The following is a 19888-nucleotide window of genomic DNA, read 5'->3' on the forward strand; positions in this document are numbered from 1 at the left end:
CTTCCTGGTTGGCCATTATATTGTTCTCCTATGTCTGTTCCAGCACTCGGGGATAAATAGTTCCAATGCAGAAGTGCTGGCTCTGTTCAATGTGACTGAGGCGGACGCTGGGGAGTATATTTGTAAGGTCTCCAATTATATAGGGCAGGCCAACCAGTCTGCCTGGCTCACTGTCCTGCCAAAACAGCAAGGTAACAACGTTTTTGTTTTGTTTTTGTTTTTGTTTTTGTTTTTTGTTTTAAAGAAGGCTGGATATAGAAGCTGAAAAGACTTGGTGCTTTGGGAGACTGCAGGCAGCTTATAGGATAACTCTGTAGCCTTGGTATATTCATCATAATCTTTCTTTGGTGATGCAGCTGGTATGATGCCAGCAGCCATGGAAAAATGCCCACAATATTCAAAGTGCTTGCTCTAATTTCTTCTAAAGATTACCTTCCACCCCCACCCAGTTTTGAAGTTGTTCCTTCTGGTTTATCTCGTTCAGGCTGCACATCTCCCATCATTACTGCACGTCGGCACCATTGTAAACACACACCGGCATGCCTGTTGAACTTGTGGCATTTGCATAGCAGCAGAATTCATACCTCCTCTGCCCCACATTTTGAAAGAAATATCGGCACGATATAATTGGTTCAACAGAGCATCATTTTCTTGGTTGCATAACTGATACTTATGGAATACTGTCCTTGACTTTGTTATCCCAAATTCAAGGATATTCCATCTCAGAGAATAAAGGTACGGCTGGCTGCTGTTGAAGACAGCAGGTTGCCTTTCTCGATTTGTCATGACTCACATTCAAGTGTTTGTATTAAGAAAAGAAAAAAAAGAGTCCAGTTTCTTTGCTACCAAGATCATGCCTTCTTCCCTTTTCTTTCAATGCAATGTATGTCAAGATGGTTACGCAGGAGTAAAAATAACCAGAGCCTGGTAACCAACACAAACTCCCACCCACCCTGGTGGTTCCCACAGGCCTGGAAGGCAGTGCCAGGTGTCCACTTGGGCTTATCTGCGGTGTGCTGTCTTACGACACGACAGTTTAGACAGAACCATCCTTTTTTCGAGGTGGGAGTCTGCAGCCAACAGGACCAGAACCCAACTTGGACTTTTGGGTGCCATACTTTTGGAAAATCACCCCTATATCCAAAGCAAAGCAAAGCAAAGCAAAGCAAAGGCCAAGAGACTGGATCTCTGTGGGTTGATTTTTCCATGCCTTTGATCGCATGCATGTATGTCTAGGTGGTGAAGCCAGTGTGGTGACGGGCCTGTGGAGGTGAGCTGCTCCGTGTCGCTCAGTCTCTCTCGGTTGTGGGCTTTGTGGATGGGCTGCAATTGGAATCTTCCGGTGGCCGGTACCCTCCGGAGCCCCCGGTGCGACGCCTCATGGTTCCATGGCCCCCTCCACAATCATTCCTGTGTCGTCTAGCCTTTTCTCTTGCTTTCCTTGTTTTCTAGGCCGCCGGTGTTAATACCACGGACAAAGAAATTGAGGTTCTCTATATTCGGAATGTAACTTTTGAGGATGCTGGGGAATATACGTGCTTGGCGGGTAATTCTATTGGGATATCCTTTCACTCTGCATGGTTGACAGTTCTGCCAGGTATATACTGCTCTTTCTCGCCATGGTTTTTTTCCTCTTCTTGGTTGATTGCTATAAAATTAACACAGCTTCTGTTCTCAGAAATGGCCCCTTTTCCCCTTGCATAAAGAGTTTTTTAAATGTTTAAAAAGTATCCCCCAGGGATAAGAAAGTTGTCTTGGAAATTCACTCACAATGAGATCCCACCCTCACATTTATGATCAAGTGAAATTTCACCCTTCAAACCCGAAGGGATCTTATATTTTTAGTGAGTCATTGGGTCAATGTATAGATTTACCCATCCCCCTTTCTTTTAAGGACGAAGTTGAAATTACTTTGTAAAATCCAAAGTAATTTTTTCTCATGTCAAATTCCATTTTGCTAAAATCCCATAAGTACTTCTATTACTTTTGTTCTGCTTTCTATTTTTAACAAGATGTAAATAGATGGGTGTATGTTGAGGTGCCCGGGGAGAAGCACCCCCGTGTGTAGAGTGTACAGAAGCAGTGTGTTACCTACCTTGGGGATCGGTGGCTTGCTGCATGATGGAATGGAACAGACTCTCAGTTTGCTTTTACTGCAAAGCATGCTCTTGCCATCTTGGGCTTGATGTTATTTCTACCCTACACAGAAATCAACATCATCACTGAAGCCCTGTTGCCTAAACATTGCTGCTGTCTGAATCTTTAACCGACATCTCTATCCTAGTCAAGCTTTCTTGATAATTACTATCTCCTTTAATGCATCTGTCTCTTCGTCATTTCCGTTGTGAAACTGCATAGACTATGGTTTGCTAGCTCATAATGTTCCACTCCAGTTATTAATTCCTTAATTTTAAAGTGCGGTGCCTACCTGCATGCTTATTTTATATCTAGTAAAAATAAATTGAGCATTTCGTTTTGTGCTGTGCTGCTAAGAGTTTTGACTATCTTGCAAATAGTTTTCTGTTTCAAATGTATAAGCTTTAAATAATGCCATTGCATTCGTTTTGCCTTTTGTTGTGAATCTGCTCTGTGAGTATTTGCTCTGAGACAACGAGGCGCCTCTTGTATTGAGCTTGCTTTTCCTTGCAGTACTGCATTCTGCAAGTGCCTGACTGGCACTTCTTAACCCATTTGCCTGACAGTACAAGCACATTAACTAAGAATGCAGTTTGAGAAAAATACTACTTGGAAATACACTGCTTGTCGATTAACCATTAAGCACTAAGGAGGGAGCAGACATTATTGGAAGTTGGTATAAGAATGTGCTAACTTAAGTAATTATATGTATCCTCACATGCGACATTATCTCTATTTTTCCTTTAAGAGACAAGTTGCAGTGACATCAGTTTAACGAGATACACAAAAATTTAAATGGTTATTGATGAAGGAATGTTACAAGCTTTTTATCGTATGGACATAATGATTCTATATTATAAGCAATTCAGTCTTTATATTAAATGCATTTGTTTGTTTAGTTGAATAATCTACTGGACTATATTAAGAAATTTGAACCTTTTTCAGTCTGGCCTACTAGATGAATGTTTATCTCATGTCCTATGGAACTGTGTTCATCTGGGTCAATGACTTTGTCGCATCTTCCTTTGGAAGAGCTTACCCAAAGAAGACTGAGGCACCGTTCCTTTAGAAATAAAAGTGGGCATCGTTCATATTTAAGAATTTTTAAATGGTTTGCCTCAGAGACCATCAAGGAAGAAGACTGTCCTTTTGTTGAGGTTGTGGTTGGCTGCCTTACTCTGCCCAAATACCTAACAGAATGTGACCTCGTAACCTGCCCCTCGTAACTTGGTGGCAGCCAATCCACCACGATCACAAGATTGCAGAGGCCCGTTGAGGATAGAGATAGTGACCACCTGGGCCCCGGTGGTAAAGTGAGGAGCCCTTGGTTATTCACCTTCGTTTGGAAGAGGTGCACGGCCGGCCCAGAGCCCATGCCCTCCTGCAGCACTGAGTTATCGGGAAGCCCGTCTTGCCTTGGGAATGGTCGTCGCCTTTTGATTCCTGTAGTTCTGCCAGGATGCATCAGTCCAGTGTCCTAACTCTGTGGCCTGCTTATCTGTTCCTCTCCTGTGATCTGCAATCTAGCTCCAGTAAGAGAAAAGGAGATCACAGCTTCCCCAGAGTATCTGGAGATAGCCATTTACTGCATAGGGGTCTTCTTGATCGCCTGTATGGTGGTGGGGGTCATCGTGTGCCGGATGAAGAACACAACCAAGAAGCCGGACTTCAGCAGCCAGCCGGCTGTGCACAAGCTGACCAAGCGCATCCCTCTGAGGAGACAGGTAACAGAAAGTAGATAAAGAGTTTGAAGAACTTTACCCCTCCCCCATGCCCAGCCAGCTCTTCGGTCTCTTCCTCTGCCTCCGTGCCATCTTCTCCTTCTGGGAGTGTCCCTGTGCCGGTGGTTCCCATGGGCCTCTTCGTGGCCATCTGGTCAGTGTCTGGAGCTTGGAGGGTCAAGTCTTGGTGCATCAGTGGGGTCGACCGAGTCTAGTTCCAAGGGCGAGAAAGCCCAATGGTGCAAGACTCTGAGCTCCTCCACATGACTGGAAATAACCCAGGAGGCAGTGCCCTGGTGCGTTTGGTGGGACTCAAGTGCAGTGGTCTCTTCAGGGCATAAGCCCCTTTTGTTCCTGTGATGTAACGCTTTTTTTGGAGACAGGCTCATGCCACTAGTTGGAAAGCAAGGTACTCTAGTTCTCTTAGACTTATTTTTTTTTTAAGTCAAGGTCAGAAATCTGTCCCTGGAGGTGACTGAACTACTGCCCCATGAGGTCTGTCTTAACTGAATTTTGGCTCCACCTCTTTGATTCTTAAAATAGAATCGTATGCCTGTAGTATGTTGTTTGCACTAACACTGTGACTGTGGATTCGGTGGCAGAATGATTTTTATAACGAATAGGGAACAGATTGTTGTTAACCCCGCACTTGGTCTTTGGTGGTTACGTTTTCCTTGTGTGTTCCTCCCGATTGGTTTACTTTTGCTTCGGGCAGACAGGGCAAGATGCAGCCTACACCTCTGCTTTAAGCCAAAGCCCTGCAGAGCTGACAGAGCAGGCAGTGCTCTGATTCTGTCTCGTGCTCACGAAGATGGAAAGGGGAAACAGGTGTGAAGGCAGTGTTTCCAGAAGTACTTGGAACTTGGTTCCGATAAAGGCATGTTTTTTGAAACAGCAAGGAAGATGGCTACCTCATGGGCCCTAACTCAGTGTGTACTTCAGCTGAATTTACAGGGCGCTTGTTAAAATTGAAGACTCCTTAGTCTCAGCCCCCGAGATTCTGGTTGAGTAGGTCTTGGATAGGACCAGGAACCTGCATTTTAAGCAAGTCCTCCAGTGATTCTGAAATGCACTCCGAGCAACTCTGGGTTAATCCCAGCCCTGTCCCTCCTGGGACTTCAGGTGGCGATGACATTTTCTGGACAAGGCCCTAGCAAGGATTAGGGACCATTCGGTCAGCAGCGGTTTTAGCACAGATCCGGCTGTTCTCAGCCCACCTCCGAACTCCGGGCTGAACGGGTCCTTGCTGACTTCTTTGAAGCCACGTTTCAAGCAGGTCTTTCTAAATGGAGGCTGAGGGTAGCATTTGGAGTATGTGTCACGTGCAGGCAAGTGCTCAAATGGTGTTAAGAGTTGGGGGGGAGAAGGGTGCCCATTGGTCTCCCTGCCTCCAAGAATGCTGTTGTTATTAAAATGGTACCACTATCATTCTTGGGGCCAGGGCAGCGATGATGAGGCCACTTGCCTGATTCTGGGAGAGTCCAGCCCTAAGGTGACTCTTACAAGATGGTACCTTTGGTGACCTTCAGGTGATGTGGCCACCCCTCCCCAACCCTTGCTCCTTACCAGTTACCTCTGGGCCATTCTTACAGCCACCATCTTGAGAGCCTGGCTCTAGGGAGATGAAAGAGGGAGTGGGGTTCCCATCTCTATTATTTTTTTTTTTTCTAATAGGGAAAAATGCTACCTTCTGGAGGAAACCTGTAATTTGGTGTAGCTAGACCATTGTCCTGTAATTATTTCATCATCTTTTTTTCCTGCAGCTGTTACAATGCTCTTCTCTTTATTTAATATAAAAGAGGCAGATGCCTTTAAAATCCCCTCGACTCAACTCTGTTCATTGTGTTTTTATTTCTCTCTGGCTGACTGGCCTTTCTTCATTGTCATCTCCACCTAAGTTGGTCATTTCTCCTCTACTCCCCTGTGTAACTAAAGGGAACATTCGAGCTCTTCCTCCTTTTTTATCCCTCCCTCCTTCCTTCCTTCCTTCATAATTTTCTGAGTGCTTAGTCTAACCCAGGTTCCATATAAGACATGGCCCGTCGCCTTCACCAGTGGCTCCAAGGTCATTTGGGGGCTTTCATTTGAGATGCAATTGCCTTGTGTTTCAGTAAGGTCGAGTACTGTAAGAGAAGCAGAGCAAAGTGGGCAAATACCAGTTCCCTGGAAAAATAAATCTCTGGGAGTTTATTTGGGGAAATGTTGGCACATCTCAGCTGCTCACATGGGACGCACTGATTCTTCACAAAGAGCGATCCGTCCATAATAAGCACAGCCCCTTTGGTGGAGGAGACGCTTGTCAGGTAGCTGGATAAGAGGGGGTTATTGGACTGTAGCTGGAATGAAAAGCCCCAGAAAGGCCGGCAGATATGTTGATGATGGAGAGCATACCACAGGGATGCCAAGCATACCTTTACCTGGCGACAGGTGAGCCTGTAATCAGATGTCTTAGGGATGGGTTTTTCCTAGGCATTTGCTAGGCGCTTGTCATGCTGCACGTGCCCGGCCTTCTTTATCACACGGTAGCATTTTGCGTCTTTGTGGTGAGTCTGAATTTCATCTTCTTGGCCCTGACCCTCGCCCCTCCCCGGAGGTGCACAAACCGCATCTCACTCAATCAATCATTGCTCCCTTTTTAGAACAAGAGAAGATTAAAAAAATTTTTTTATACTACTGTGAATTTTTTTTTTAATTGACATTTACTAATCTGTACTGGACTTACCAGTGTAAGACAGACATTTGAGTTTGTTTTTGAGACAAAAATACTTTTTCTCCAGTACCTAAGGAGAAATTCCTTGTGAGCATTTCCCAGTAACCATGAATTTTTTTGAGACTCTTTATGCCTTTTGATGTTTGGGGAAAGAGAAACAACTTTTAGGTCGGGGGGAGGCGGGTAGCACGGGGCATCTCCTGGTTCCCCTTGATGGGGGTCCTCCCACATTCTGAGCTGGGGCTCAGGCAAGGGGACCAGCAAGAGCCAGTCCAGAGAGGGGCGTCTGCGTGAGCCTGTCGGCTCCTGTACAGGTTTCCAGGGCTGCTGGTGGATGGTGTGGCCGTTGTGAAGCCTTCCTTGCACATCCGTGAATTACAGGGAGGGCTACCCTTCCCGCATTTTGCACAAATTGGTTGGGTGAGGGGCAGGGAGGGGTGTGAAGGGAATTGAGGACGTCTGTTCAGGAGGCGAGCAACCTCGCTGCGTTTGTTGAATTGGTTTTTCAGGGAGCACATCAGCCTCTTTCTCTGGAACCAGACACTTCCATGGGGCATGATGGAGATTCAAGTGTCTCCATAAACAGATAAACACAGCTCCTGGGTGGGGACTTACACATGGGCATAGCTCATGCTGTCTCACCACCACCAGCATCTCAGAAGCGGCTGCAGGTTTGTTTTGTTTTTTTTTTTTCAGACTTCAGTTTCACCCTTTTGGCTGCCGATACAGATAGGTTGAAAGCCAGAGAAAAATCAAGGGCTGTCAAGGTCATGTTTTATAACAATGTCTTTGAGGCAGATGGCACATTCCCAGGGGCGTCATGAACAGGACAAAGATGGCATGTGTGATTCAGGAGCCAGTTCTCGGGGCTGGGTATGAATGGTATGAAACATACCGAACTCCGTGAAGGGCAGTCCCACTTCTAGAAGCTCATTTACTACCTAGCAGCTAAACAGCGTGATCTCGGAACATTCTCTGTATTTTGGTCAATCAAGTGGTCTAATGAAACCTCGCCAGTTCCAGAAAGCATGTGGGTAATTAGATGGTCATGGATGGTTTAACTGGAATTTGCCCTTTTGTGTGGGCGCCTGGCCCTCCCAGCCCCCATTTGGCCATTCTCTCCTCTCCGCTTCCAGAAGACACAACAGTTTGGCTAAGCTCGGACCTGGGTGCGATCTTCTAGGAAGACCAGCCGGTCGGGGTCTGATAGGTTTACTCTGGAGAGTCCTGGGGGGAGGTTTGGGGAGACGGAGACTTGCTAAGGGAGAAAAGTGCGTGCCAGATCAAATACCCTGCCTCTTTACCTAAAATTTGTTATGGAAGGAAAAAAATCCCGTCCCCACACCCCTTGGACCTTTATTTCAGCTTGAGGTGGTGAAGGCAGTTTGCCTGCCGTTGGGGAGTGATGGGCAGGGCTTATAGCAAACCTGTGTTAACTCCAGGACCTTGTGCTTTGGTCTGGGAATGCGGATCCGTGGACTGAGAGTCAGAGGGTTTCTCTGGCTGGTTGTGGCCCGTTTGTGAGTCCTCAGAATAAGCAAGCGCACAAATATTCATCCCTCTTCCCTGTGGCATCTGTGCCTCTGTCTGCTCTGTTCTCTGTGGGCCCCCCTCTCATTGTTGAATTGAATCTAGTATTAAAAGATAACATAGTTTCTCGGTGGCCCTTTAAAAAGAAAAGAAAAAAACCCCGCTTCCTTGCTTAATCTCCTTTATGTACCATGGAAATAGACAAAAAGCACATTTAGTTAAAGGCTTGATTTATGGCATGAGGAATTTATGGTAAAGAGATTCTGGAAAGTGAGGAAGCTGAATTGAGACTGTGAAAAAACATGCTAAAAAAGTGCCTGCCAGGATTTGGGAGTGGGGAAAAAAGAGCTTGTTTTAGACTGTTAATGTTTATTGTTGTACATAACTAAATGATCTCTATCGATGGACTATTTTAAAATTAGATAAAAAGGAAACCCAGAATTGAAGAAGCATATCTGATAGGGAAGATTATGATTTTGTGCCAAAAAAAAAAGTGATCATCTCACATTGCTGCAGAAGTAGGGTTCAGAGGTGGACAGTGGATTTCCTTAAGGACTGTGGTCCAAAGAAGAGAAGCTCCAGAAACACGGTGTTCCACGGAGGAATTCCCTGCAAGGGGTCGTGCCAGCCCTGCAAACACGTTAGCACGCGGAGTAAAACGGAGCGAAGAGAAAGCCAGTCATATTTTACAGTCTCAGAGGGGATTTTAAAAGCATAGTAAAAATGCATGGAGGTAAAATTAAGATATACGTCCACAGACAGAGTGATTGAATTCTGTCGTTTCTTACACTTGGGGCATTTTCTTACCTTTTTCCTCTTTGTGTGTTTTACAAAAGTATTTTACAGATCTGTACGTGGAATCTAAACCTCTACACTTAATGTGAGCAAAATTTCCATAACTTTAATCATAGTGACAGCAACTAAGTTTGGAAAGCTTTTCCATTTTCAAAGCTCTCACCTTAAAACCTTGTTGGAGACAATCTGTTTAGGGGGGGAAGATGTATATGGGTGTGAACTTTTGTCACGGTCTGTGGGCGAAGATTCCTTTGGGGTCACAGGTTAGCCGCAGAGCATGAACTTCCGACTGGACGTTTCGTTTTTCTTTCTGAAGCAGCCTCTAAGCCCTGTTTGTCATGAGACTTTCTTGCTCTCCAGCTTTCCTCTTGCCCTGGGACCGTCCCCTGACTCCTGGGTCCTTAATTTCTGGGGTTTGCTTTTTTGCTCGCTAGAGCCCCGGCGCATCCTGGCTGTGAGCAGAGGATCTAGTCTTTCAAACCATTAAGGCAAGTCCTGCCCTTAACGCCGGCGGGGTTTCTCTCTCCCCCATTGCACACCATGTCACAGGACCTCACACACGGAACAGCCTTGGGCTCCAAGTCCTCGGGCTTCCCCAGGGGGAGGGGAAGCTCCCTTGGATCTGAGCAGCAAAGGACTCTAAAAAGATGCTAAGAGAAACCATTGTGGGGTTGGTAGCGAAAGTTAACTGAGTTCTCAGCAAGCGCCAGGCTCAGCACTACATGCTTTATGGGTGTGACCTCATTTTACTGTCACGGTAATTCTGTGATGTGGGAACTGTTCCAGTCACCCTTTAACAGGTGAGGAAACTTGAGCTGAGGGACGTCAAGTGACTTGCTGAAGCTCTCACAGTCACCCCACAGCCCGCGGTGGTGCACTTGGTCAAGATGCCGCCACCGGCTTACGGTCCCACATTATAAACAGTTCGCAGGGGAAGGGCACCAGCTAGGGTTGGCTGCTTGGCTAGGGGACGTTACTGGGTACCCACACGGAAGGACGCAGAGACGCCCCAACACCCAGCCTGTAGCCCAGGGAAGAGGCGACAGCAGTGATCTCGTCATTTTAACTCATTTTAGAAGTCAGTGTATTTTAAGCATATGCCCTGTTTTCCGCCCCCCAGTGCCATGCCTCAGTCCAGACCCTCTGTATTCTTAAAAATATTTTTGTCATTAAAGAAAAGTGCTTTGTTTTCGTAGAACGTAAAAGAGATACATATGCATGGGGATGAAATTCAGATGGTTTAGGAAGTTCTGAAATAAGACATAGTACACCCCGTCCCTCAACATCCCATAATCTCTCTCCCCAAAGGTGACCACGGCTAAGGCTCTTATATATCCTTCCCGAGGCTTGTTTTCAGTGCCTGTGTCCTCACACCTTGCCATGGGAAGGCTACTCCCTTACGTTGTGTCCTGAAGCCTCAACCATGTGTCATTTGCGAGGACATGGCAGGGAAGGCCAGACGGGCCTCTTCACCCAGAGCTGCTCCCCCCATCACCGCCCCAGGGGTTTCTCCCTCACCACGATCCCAGCACACCATGCACAGGAGTTCTGGCCACCCTACGGTCCAGCAAGGAGGGCTGCGCTGCTGGCCTTGGAGGGGGTGTTCGTCTGTGAAATCTGCCAGCCCTCGTCCGGTTGGGGCCTGTAACTGTCTCATTGCCAGGCTGACTTTGACTGCTGTTGCAAATCTTCTTGCCTGTCATCTTCAAGCCCGGTTCCCACTGCAATGAGTGGTGATTTTTGCTTCTTCATGTGGGAGACCTTTTTGTCTCTGAGAACACCAGTCTTCTTTTGCATCCATAGCTCAAAACCGACGCAGGGCGTTAGGATTTGGGGAATTATTTTTAGCCCAACCTATTCCTTGAATCTTTCTGAACCCTTCTCTGCAGATGGAGCTCAAGACATACACATGTGGTCAATGAAGGTTGTGGAGATCTTGAGGGTGTTACTGGTGGGCCCTGCAGCTGAGGTCAGCGCACTGCGGAGGTCGTTTCCACGGGCTTTTCGTCTTTTTCTTTTCGCTTCTGCTGTTTTGCCTCTGTGGCCCTAACACTTGGGTGTGAAGCCTCAGTCTCTTCGAACCATATCTATTCATGAGGCCCCTCTCAGCTCCAAAATTAATGATTGTTCAGTTCCTTAAAAAAAAAATTATTTACCATGCTCACAGTGAATAAACATTGATCATACTGTCTGCATAATAAAATTCAGGAATAACAACCTTTGACAAAAGACTGCTCAAAAGGCTCAGAAATGTTTTCATGTACATTGAAAAAGATAATAGAAATTCTGTGTTAAAAATTGCCTACTTCTTGATATTAATACTAAAACCAACTTCCTATTCCTAAAATGATTCCCTCCGAATCCATTCTTGGACATCTTCTCAGGTTTCCTACCTGCTTTTTAAGGGCAGTCTGGGTTTAAAAAGGAGAGAATCAACGTTTTTTAAGTAGGACGTTCCCAGGAAAGTACAGTCTTCTGGTTCCCTGTGGGAATGGGGAATGGTCCAGGCTCCACCTTGAAAGTTCATCCCCATTAAATATGTTCATCTTTACTTGGTCCTTGCCACCTTGATTTAAAAAGTGTTTGTAAGCGCAGCTGGGAAGAAGGGTTGATGTGGGCAGTCATGCAGGGGACAGAACCACGTTTGAGGGGTCATGTCAAACCCCAGATTCCAGCTCTCTCGGGCCAGAGTCTTGTTCATGGTTTGGAATAAGATGATGGTCAGGCAGCCCACGATGGTGTTTTCCTTTACAGAATCCAGCACAGGGAAGATGATATATTTAAGAAATAACCATTTTATCAAATGCAGACTATAATGGATTAGAGTAAATGAGAAAACTCAGTGAAGCCCTGCAGGCTTCCCCGGGGTGGGGGGGGGGGGAGAGGAGCTTTCCCACGAGATTGTGAATAAAGAGGTAGTTTTCTTTCCCTTGACTCTTCGTCCACTAGTTTCTGAAACTGAAGTTGACAAGAGGCAGTTGATTTTCTCCGAATGGCCTGGGCATCAACCAGTTCCCAGAAGGACTAGGGAGAAGCAGATAGTGGTCCCCAGTGCCTGGGTCTCTGGTTACCTTGAAAAAAGGCACGTGGAGCTACTGGAATGCTTTTCACATTCAAATCCTAGAGCTAGTTCCTTGAAGTATTCTGCTTACATTTCAAAAGATAGAGCTGATTGAAGAGGCGATTATCCAGAAGTTTTTATGGAATCTCATAAGCACAGCATTGATTCACCATCCCTGCTGGTCTACGGGCAGGAGATTGATAATCTTGGGCTCCAGTACAGGCACAGGGAAAAAGGCAAGAATGAAGCCCATGGGGTCTGTCTCTATGTCCTCAAGTGATTATCTTGAGGAATTAGGACAGAAAGAAGACATTTTTTATCAGGCACTCTCTAAACCATTGTTTGGAAACCTGGCCTTAGGACCATATTATTTGGATGAAATCTAGCACATACTGCATGGATGGGAAGACAGAGGCGTTGGAATTCCGGGTTTTGGTCCTAAATTCACGACTTTGGCCAACCCTCACCTTCCCACCTTTCTAAGAGCTGACTGGCTGGCTGGGCTCTGGCCGGCTTCCAGCCTTCTCAGGTGGAGCCAGGATTACATCTGTGTCTTTGTATTTTGTATCCAGGTTTCTGCTGAGTCCAGCTCCTCCATGAACTCCAATACCCCACTGGTGAGGATTACAACTCGCCTCTCCTCAACAGCAGACACCCCCATGCTGGCGGGGGTCTCCGAGTACGAGCTGCCAGAAGATCCAAAATGGGAGTTTCCAAGAGATAAGTGAGTACTTCTGTGGGGCACATCCCTGAATGGGGACTTAAGTGTAAAATGGGGATACTGGGCTGACATTTTCTTTTTATTACCCTTAACTGCCAAGGTCTTGCTGTGATGATGTCAGCAGGAATGGGTAAGATTGTATCTAAATAACCAACTGTAGGAAAAACAAAGAACTAATTCTCGCTCTCTCTCTTTTTTAATAGTTCTTTTAAAACAGAGCTACTAAGCCATGGCTGATCCCCAAACAAAATGGTACCTTGTTAGCATGTTTTTTTTTAACTCTCTAGATAATTCAAACCCAGTCAAATGGAATAAAAGTGGGATTATCCCATTTATAAAACAGAGTTGACATTCCAACTTCTGGTTCCTAGAACATGTCTGTTCTACAGTTCATTTCTTTAGAGAAATTAGGTCTAGCATATAAATTGCCTTAAGAATCTTCACCCAGTGTTGCTGTTTTAATAGTTATTAATATAATATTGGGCTGGAAATCTTCAAATACGGTACCTGACATCGAATTTCTTGTGGTCCGTAGTATTTTCCTTATTGGATGATATTGATGTGTTCCAATCAGATGTTCAGTCAAAGTGTGGCCACCTGGGCTCTGCTGAAGGCATTGTTGGGAGCTGTGTGTCTCTTGGTCTGGCTTCAAGTTCAGGGACTTTGGATTCTGTTGGGCTGGATTGGAATCCTGGCTCTGCCAGCCAGTGGCTGGGCAACCTTGTGTGAGTTCCCTGATTCTCTGTGAGCTTCATTTCTATGAAATGAAGGTCATGGTACAGACCTCCCAGGACTGAGCACAGTTCCTGGCTCATGGGAATTTCCCTTCCTTCCATTTCCCTTCATAACCTGAGAGATCTGAACTGCAAATCTCAGCAAGATGGCAGAGCTGGGCATTGAGTCAGTGGACAGATCTTGGACTACCAGCCCTCCATATTCTAGCCGGGGACCAGCCCCCAGACTCGCCTTCTGAAATGAATATGATGGTCACTGAAGGGCTGTCTGCTCATTTCCAGGGTCTCTCTTGTAGTAATTAGAGTCCAAACAGCTTGAGAATAATGGAAGGTAGAAATCGCTGACTATACATCTGCATCAAATCAGCTGGAATAAGCTTTTGACTTGCTCATGTATAGCAACCCTATTGGTCTTGACATTTGCACTATCTCCCTGAGATTATGTCGGAGAACTGTCTAATTACTAGAGAAGGAACTCATACACAAATTTGGAAATACAAAGATAAGCTTTTCCAGAGGCTGGATATCATGCGCTCTCTTTGGAAGGAGAGATAGCTTACATGGCACTTGTAATTTTGACTCACACAGCTCCAACCAGCTTTGTTTTCTAATGGCTCGTTACTTTAAATAATAAACAGCTCATTTATTAATGTGCAGCATACGTTAGAACCAAATTGTTGTACCGGTATCATTCTGTTAGAGTGTTGACGGAAGTGATTTCCAGTTTATTTGTGTGCTATTCATTCACTCAGTACTTGTTTACTGAACACTTACCAGTGAGGTACCAGAAAAAACAAAGAATGATTTCTTTACCTGTAGAATGTGGAAAGGGGGTGTTTCTCGTGAGCCCTCCCAGCTCCCTGGTTTGATTAAACAAGTAGGAGGGTTAATGTGCACATTCCTATGGATATAGGACTGAGTTTGGGAGCTGTGATCATATTTTAAGAAATTGCAGCTCTCAGGTTCAATCTGTAGTTTTTGCCACCTGTGACACCACTGGCAACAGTGGAAGTCTGTCTGTTAGCTCCCACCCGGGGTACCCAGAGTGTGGAAAATCTGAGTGCAAAGCATTTCAAAATAGTGTTTAGCGCAACCATAGGAGGAGCAGATTTCCAATGAATGAAGGCTATTTAGAAGCAGTTTATTAGGTCGGAGGCAGACGTTATACAAAGAAAGGATTGTTACGCTTGTAGCAGCAGGGCAGTAGGACATAAATTAGCCATTTTTCCAATGCAAATGTTTATTTTCTGCCAAGATATTAAATTTAATTTTAGCTCAGGATAGAAAGGGAATGACCTCAGCATAGCACACACTGCCCTCGGTCTTTGCTGTGACTTTTGCAAACCATTGCGTACTTACCAAAAATACTGCTTACTCGTGGCAGCTTGGTACTTTGCTGTGTTATGCTTAAATGAAAAAACCACATTCATAAGTATTCCAAAGTCTCTTCCATTCTGTTGGTTTCTGGAACGCCCAAGGAGTCTATATGGCTATTAGTATGATGTATGTAGAGCTTCTGAGCTTAGAAATTTAGTTTATTGTGTTCACTTTGGATTTTCTTCATTATTAATTTTGGGTAGTCATAAGGATTTCTAAACTATTATGTCAAAAAAAAAATTCCCCCTATTTCTAGCATTTCCTTTTTCCTTTAATGAAAAACTAGAGATTCCTTGAAATGGTTTAAGATTCATATCTTGTAACTTGGCCCAGAATGTGACCATAAAATCCATTGGTATTCGAATAATAGCGATTTTTAAAGACATCACAGAGACAAAAAATAACAGCTTTAATGGTTTTCTTTGAGATATTCTAAATTATGAATATTTGATAGGCTCAAGATCAAAAGCTGCTCGTTTTTAGCACTTAGGAAGGCTGACCACCTCACTTGCAAGGATACCTTCCATAAAGAAAATAAATCGAGAATACAAATGTGAAATTCAATAGCTGTTCCAGCAGTAATTGACATTCTCTAAAACGTCACTAAGAAAATACTCAAGCGCATGTGTACCCCAAGTCTCATTAGTTCCATATGATAAATGCTCCGTGCTTTTGTAAGCCGCTGAAAGATTTTTATATTGAGTTCTGGAATTTCCCTCGGTACACCAGATGCTGTTTGCTAATCCTCTCTTTACACATTTAGGCTGACGCTGGGCAAACCCCTGGGAGAAGGTTGCTTTGGGCAAGTGGTCATGGCTGAAGCAGTGGGAATTGACAAAGAGAAGCCCAAGGAAGCAGTCACTGTGGCCGTGAAGATGTTGAAAGGTGAGTGGGGCGGAGGTGGGGAGGGTGGGGGAAGGGAGGGGTGAGGGCGCCTTATCAAGAATGTTCCTTTTGTGGCATGTGAACTCTATCATGGCAGGGGGTTAGAGAGCACATAGTTGACCTAGGGGTTGAGAAGTTTTCAGTATAAATCAGCATCTTGGACAGACTATTTATCTTGAGCTGTGTGCACTTATAAAAAAGAAAAGCCAGTTGTATTGGAAAGTGGCAGCCTCGTTCCCTTTATATGTGTAGGTGCTTAGAAAGTATCGACTCACGTAGAATTGATTAATTTAGATGAGTGTTGGTATGTCGGATTCAGGACCCAAACCTTAATTTACAAATGAAGGAAAATTGGCCTTTTTAGATGGAGAAAGGAGGCTCAGGGAGAGGAGGACACACTTACTCCTTTGCAGGAGGAACAAAGCAGGAATGACGTTGTCTGTGGGAGTCGCTTGGGAAGCTGAAAGGGGACTCACCGGATTGGTGCTGGTCCAGAGCCTTCTGGGACTTGTGAGCAGTTACCCGGGGATGTAAACGTCGAGTGGCGTTCGTGGGAGCCTGAATGTCTCCGCATTAACCTTCCAACCCTGCTTCATGCCTGCGTCCAAAGAGCTTAAAGCACTTTGAACCACTAACTTCATCCTCCCACAGTGTTCTTTTATGAGAGGAGGTGTAGGGAATGGTTGCATTGTAAATCCCATTGTAGGCATCTCAGAAAGGACACCCCAAGCTGAGTTTTTCCCACGTGTCCCGGAGGAGAGAGGGTCTGTTCTCGGGACATGGGGGGCCTCATGCACTGTGGACGCCCCGGGGGCTAGGCTCTTTCTTTCTTTCATGGGTTTCTGTGGGATAGTCACCACGTCTCTCCCTGAGGGGAGGGAGCAAGGTGGAAATAGTCAAAAAGGTGTTGGGTGTTTTTTTTCTGTTTGTTTTTTTAGCTGTGGATCTGAATGGCTCCCAAGGCACACTAGGGTGTTGTGAGCCGCTCCCCACTTTGGGGTGTGAAGCCCGGGAGGACAGTATTCTCCCACCCTGCACGTCTCGGCTCCACCAACAGAGGCAGCCAGCCCTCTGCACGGCCTGGGCCTGCCTCCTGTGCCCGTGCCTTGCTGAGTGGCAGGTGCAGTGAGCTGTGGGCTCCCACCAGCCGCCCCGACAGCCCCTGGCCATGTACCAGGGCCGAGTATGAGGAAGGCCCAGGCTCCCGGTCTCTGTGGACAGAGCTTCTGATTCGGTTTACGGAGCTCAGGGGAAGGAGGTCTGGGAGTTCTCTTTCTCTGGTTATTTCAAGGCTGGCCTTCCCTTAGGATGGAGAAGGACATGAGCCACAGAGCCCTTGTGACATGGCCGTTTTTACAGCCAGTGGGTGGCTCACAGCTTAGAGGAGACCCCACAGTGTCAGTGCAGTGGAGCCTCTGCATCCGAGGGGCAGGCGCTCAGTCCTCCACGTGAGGCTGCGTGGATGTGACACTCCAGGCAGTTGTGTTGCTCTTCCTTTTGTGAAGCTAAAAAGCTTTATGCAGCATGGCTTCTATCCTTGCCCTTACCTCATTTTTTTTAGTAAGCCCAGATTTCCCCATATTGAATTAGCTCACAGGGGGATACCTGGAGAAGAATCTTGCCACTTTTTGGAAGATAACTGTGAGCCTGTGTATGCAGAACCTAAGCCATTCTTGCTTGAAATTATGGAGCAGAGGATTTTAAAACCTTAATTTTTTAGCAGGGGAATCCCAGCCCCTTTGGAAGCCCGTAGAAGGCATGGACCTTTGCCCCCTCAAGATGCACGTGCACACATGCACTTTTGTCCTCAGTCCGGGGTGTCCTCTGAATCCATCTGTGAACGCTCTGTGGGCTACGAGGGCTCAGCTTAGCAGCACGTGGTGCAGAGAAAGTCTGAAGTGATGTGAAATGCTCCCAAACTCCTCTTCCTCCTCCTCCCTGGAAGTCCTCATGGTTGCTTTCAGGCCCCATGAAGTTTGATGTGATTTTCTCAGGTACCTTAGGTCTGTCAGAGGATGGAATTATTTCACGATAGAGAAAAATGCCCCCACATTTGTGAGGTTTGCTGGAAAAGATTTGGCCTTAGCATCCAAGGCCTATATATTTGTTCTGACTTTTGACCCTATTGACCCCAAATTAGCTATTCGACACGGAGCAGGGCAGTGCTGGGCCCTTCCCGCTTCACCAGTAAGATGAGGGAGATGATTTGGAAAGTTTTTCTGGTTCTGAAATTGACTTTCATGCTGTTTCAACCAAATTTTCATCAACTAACAGTAGCAACCAACGGGTTAGAGGAAACTGATCTGTAATTTACCTAATGTTCCTAGATGATGCCACAGAGAAGGACCTTTCTGATCTGGTGTCAGAGATGGAGATGATGAAGATGATTGGGAAACACAAAAATATCATAAATCTCCTCGGAGCGTGTACTCAGGATGGTGAGTAAGAGGAAAAAGAGCTTTCATCCACATAACCCAGGGTTCAATGTCAGCATCGTTTTAAAAATGGATGGACTCTTAGATCTTGCTCCTAGGGCCTCTCAAGTGCATGTTTAAAGTTTTCCTTAAAACCCCCGCAGGGGGAATTCCCTGGCGGTCCAGTGGTTAAGACTCTGAGCTCTCACTGCCAAGGGCCTGGGTTCAATCCCTGGTCGGGGAACTAAGATCCCACAAGCTGGGACTTCCCTGCTGGCACAGTGGTTAAGAATCCGCCTGCCAATGCAGGGGACACGGGTTCAAGCCCTGGTCCAGGAAGATCCCACATGCCGCGCGGAACAACTAAGCCCGCATGCCACAACTACTGACCCCACGCGCCAGAACTCCTGAAGCCCTCATGCCTAGAGCCCGTGCTCTGCAACAAGAGAAGCTACCGCGAGGAGAAGCCCGCACACCACAACTAGATAAAGCCCACACAGCAACGAAGACCCAACACAGACAAAAATAAATAAATAAAAGTAAATTAGTAAAAAAATAAGTAAGATCCCACAAGCCATGTGGTGTGGCCAAAAAAAAACCAAAACCCGTCTGGAAGTGTTCCCGGCCACAAACACAAAGAAGACGTTATGAGTGTGCCTGGGTCTGGGGGCGGGAAGGTGGGCATTGGGCGACTCTGGATGGGAAGGCCTATAGCGTCCTCCTGTTTTTAGGGCATAACCTGGAGGGTTTTCGGAAAAGGCAGCCTTCTTATGTTTTTGTTTTGTAAGTGCTAAGAGAGATTTCTCCAAATAAGATCCTACATTTTGGTGGACAAGTTCTTCCCTTCAAGTGGGGATTGAGGAACCCATGTCTTGTTATGGGTACCAGGTGGCTGAGTTCCCACAAGTGGCCTGAAAGAGGGGAGACAGATAGGAAGGGGCACATGATCTTCCTCAGGGGAGCGAGACCCCTGGCTTCTCTCATGGATGGTCTATGGCACTTTGCGAATCAGTTTGATGATAATTAATAAACTTGAAAATGCCTGTCTTTGCCTCAGCAGTTTCCCTTTGAGGTCTATACCGGGAGTCAGGAGACTTTTTCTGTAAAGGGTGATTGTAAATATTTTCGGATTTGTGGCAACTACCCATCTCTGCCGCCGCAGTGAGGAAGCTGCCACAGACAATACAGAAATGAATGGGCCACGTTGTGTGCCAGTAACATTTGCACACAAAAACAGGCTGGTCTATACCATGGGGAAATTATTGCACACATATATACAGAGACGTGCATAGCAGTGTTCACTGCACACTGTTTGCAATGGCCCAAACCTGGAAACAACCCATAGGGGGATGGAGAAATACAATGTGGTGTATTTATATGATAGAATCTATGTAACTGTTAAAAGGAATGATCTAGATCTATTTTTATCAGCCTGACTGGCTTCCAGAAAGATAATATGTGGGGGGGGAAAAGGGTGCAAAGCTATGTCTTTATTACTCATTGATGTGATTAAAAATAATACATTGTTTATGGATACATAGGTGTCTGTAAAATAGTTAAAATGCACTACAAGGACCAAATTTATGGTAGCTGTTGCTTTCCAAGAGGGCGCAGGTGAGAGGCTGGGCGAGACAGGGAAAGGACACTCACTGTAGTACCGCTGTTTTATTTCTTAAAGACTGTTGAGTCTCTCTCGACCGAGCGTCGGTTGTCATTTGGGGGAGATTAGAATGCAGGTGTTCTATTTTTGTGTGTGCTTTTCTGTATGTTTAAATTTTAAAAAATATGATAAAGCACTGGGTTG

General features: G+C 45.8%; 1 protein-coding gene across 14 annotated transcripts in view; it reads left to right on the top strand.

Annotated features, from left to right (window-relative positions):
• The window catches only part of FGFR2 (fibroblast growth factor receptor 2), a 103313-nt gene that overhangs the window by 67050 nt on the left and 16375 nt on the right, over window positions 1-19888 (top strand). For 5 of the 14 annotated variants that reach the window (XM_036828380.1, XM_036828382.1, XM_036828386.1 and 2 more), the window contains 5 exons: window positions 44-191; window positions 3664-3866; window positions 12526-12677; window positions 15549-15670; window positions 17998-18108. In XM_036828380.1, coding sequence (XP_036684275.1) covers window positions 44-191; window positions 3664-3866; window positions 12526-12677; window positions 15549-15670; window positions 17998-18108 — 736 coding nt within the window. Of the gene's footprint in view, window positions 1-43; window positions 192-1452; window positions 1598-3663; window positions 3867-12525; window positions 12678-15548; window positions 15671-17997; window positions 18109-19888 lie in introns of all 14 variants that reach the window. The other 9 variants (XM_036828377.1, XM_036828385.1, XM_036828378.1 and 6 more) reach the window with 4 other exon arrangements.

Source organism: Balaenoptera musculus, chromosome 16, assembly GCF_009873245.2.
Source record: "Balaenoptera musculus isolate JJ_BM4_2016_0621 chromosome 16, mBalMus1.pri.v3, whole genome shotgun sequence".
In the NCBI taxonomy this organism is placed as follows: Eukaryota; Metazoa; Chordata; class Mammalia; order Artiodactyla; family Balaenopteridae; genus Balaenoptera; species Balaenoptera musculus.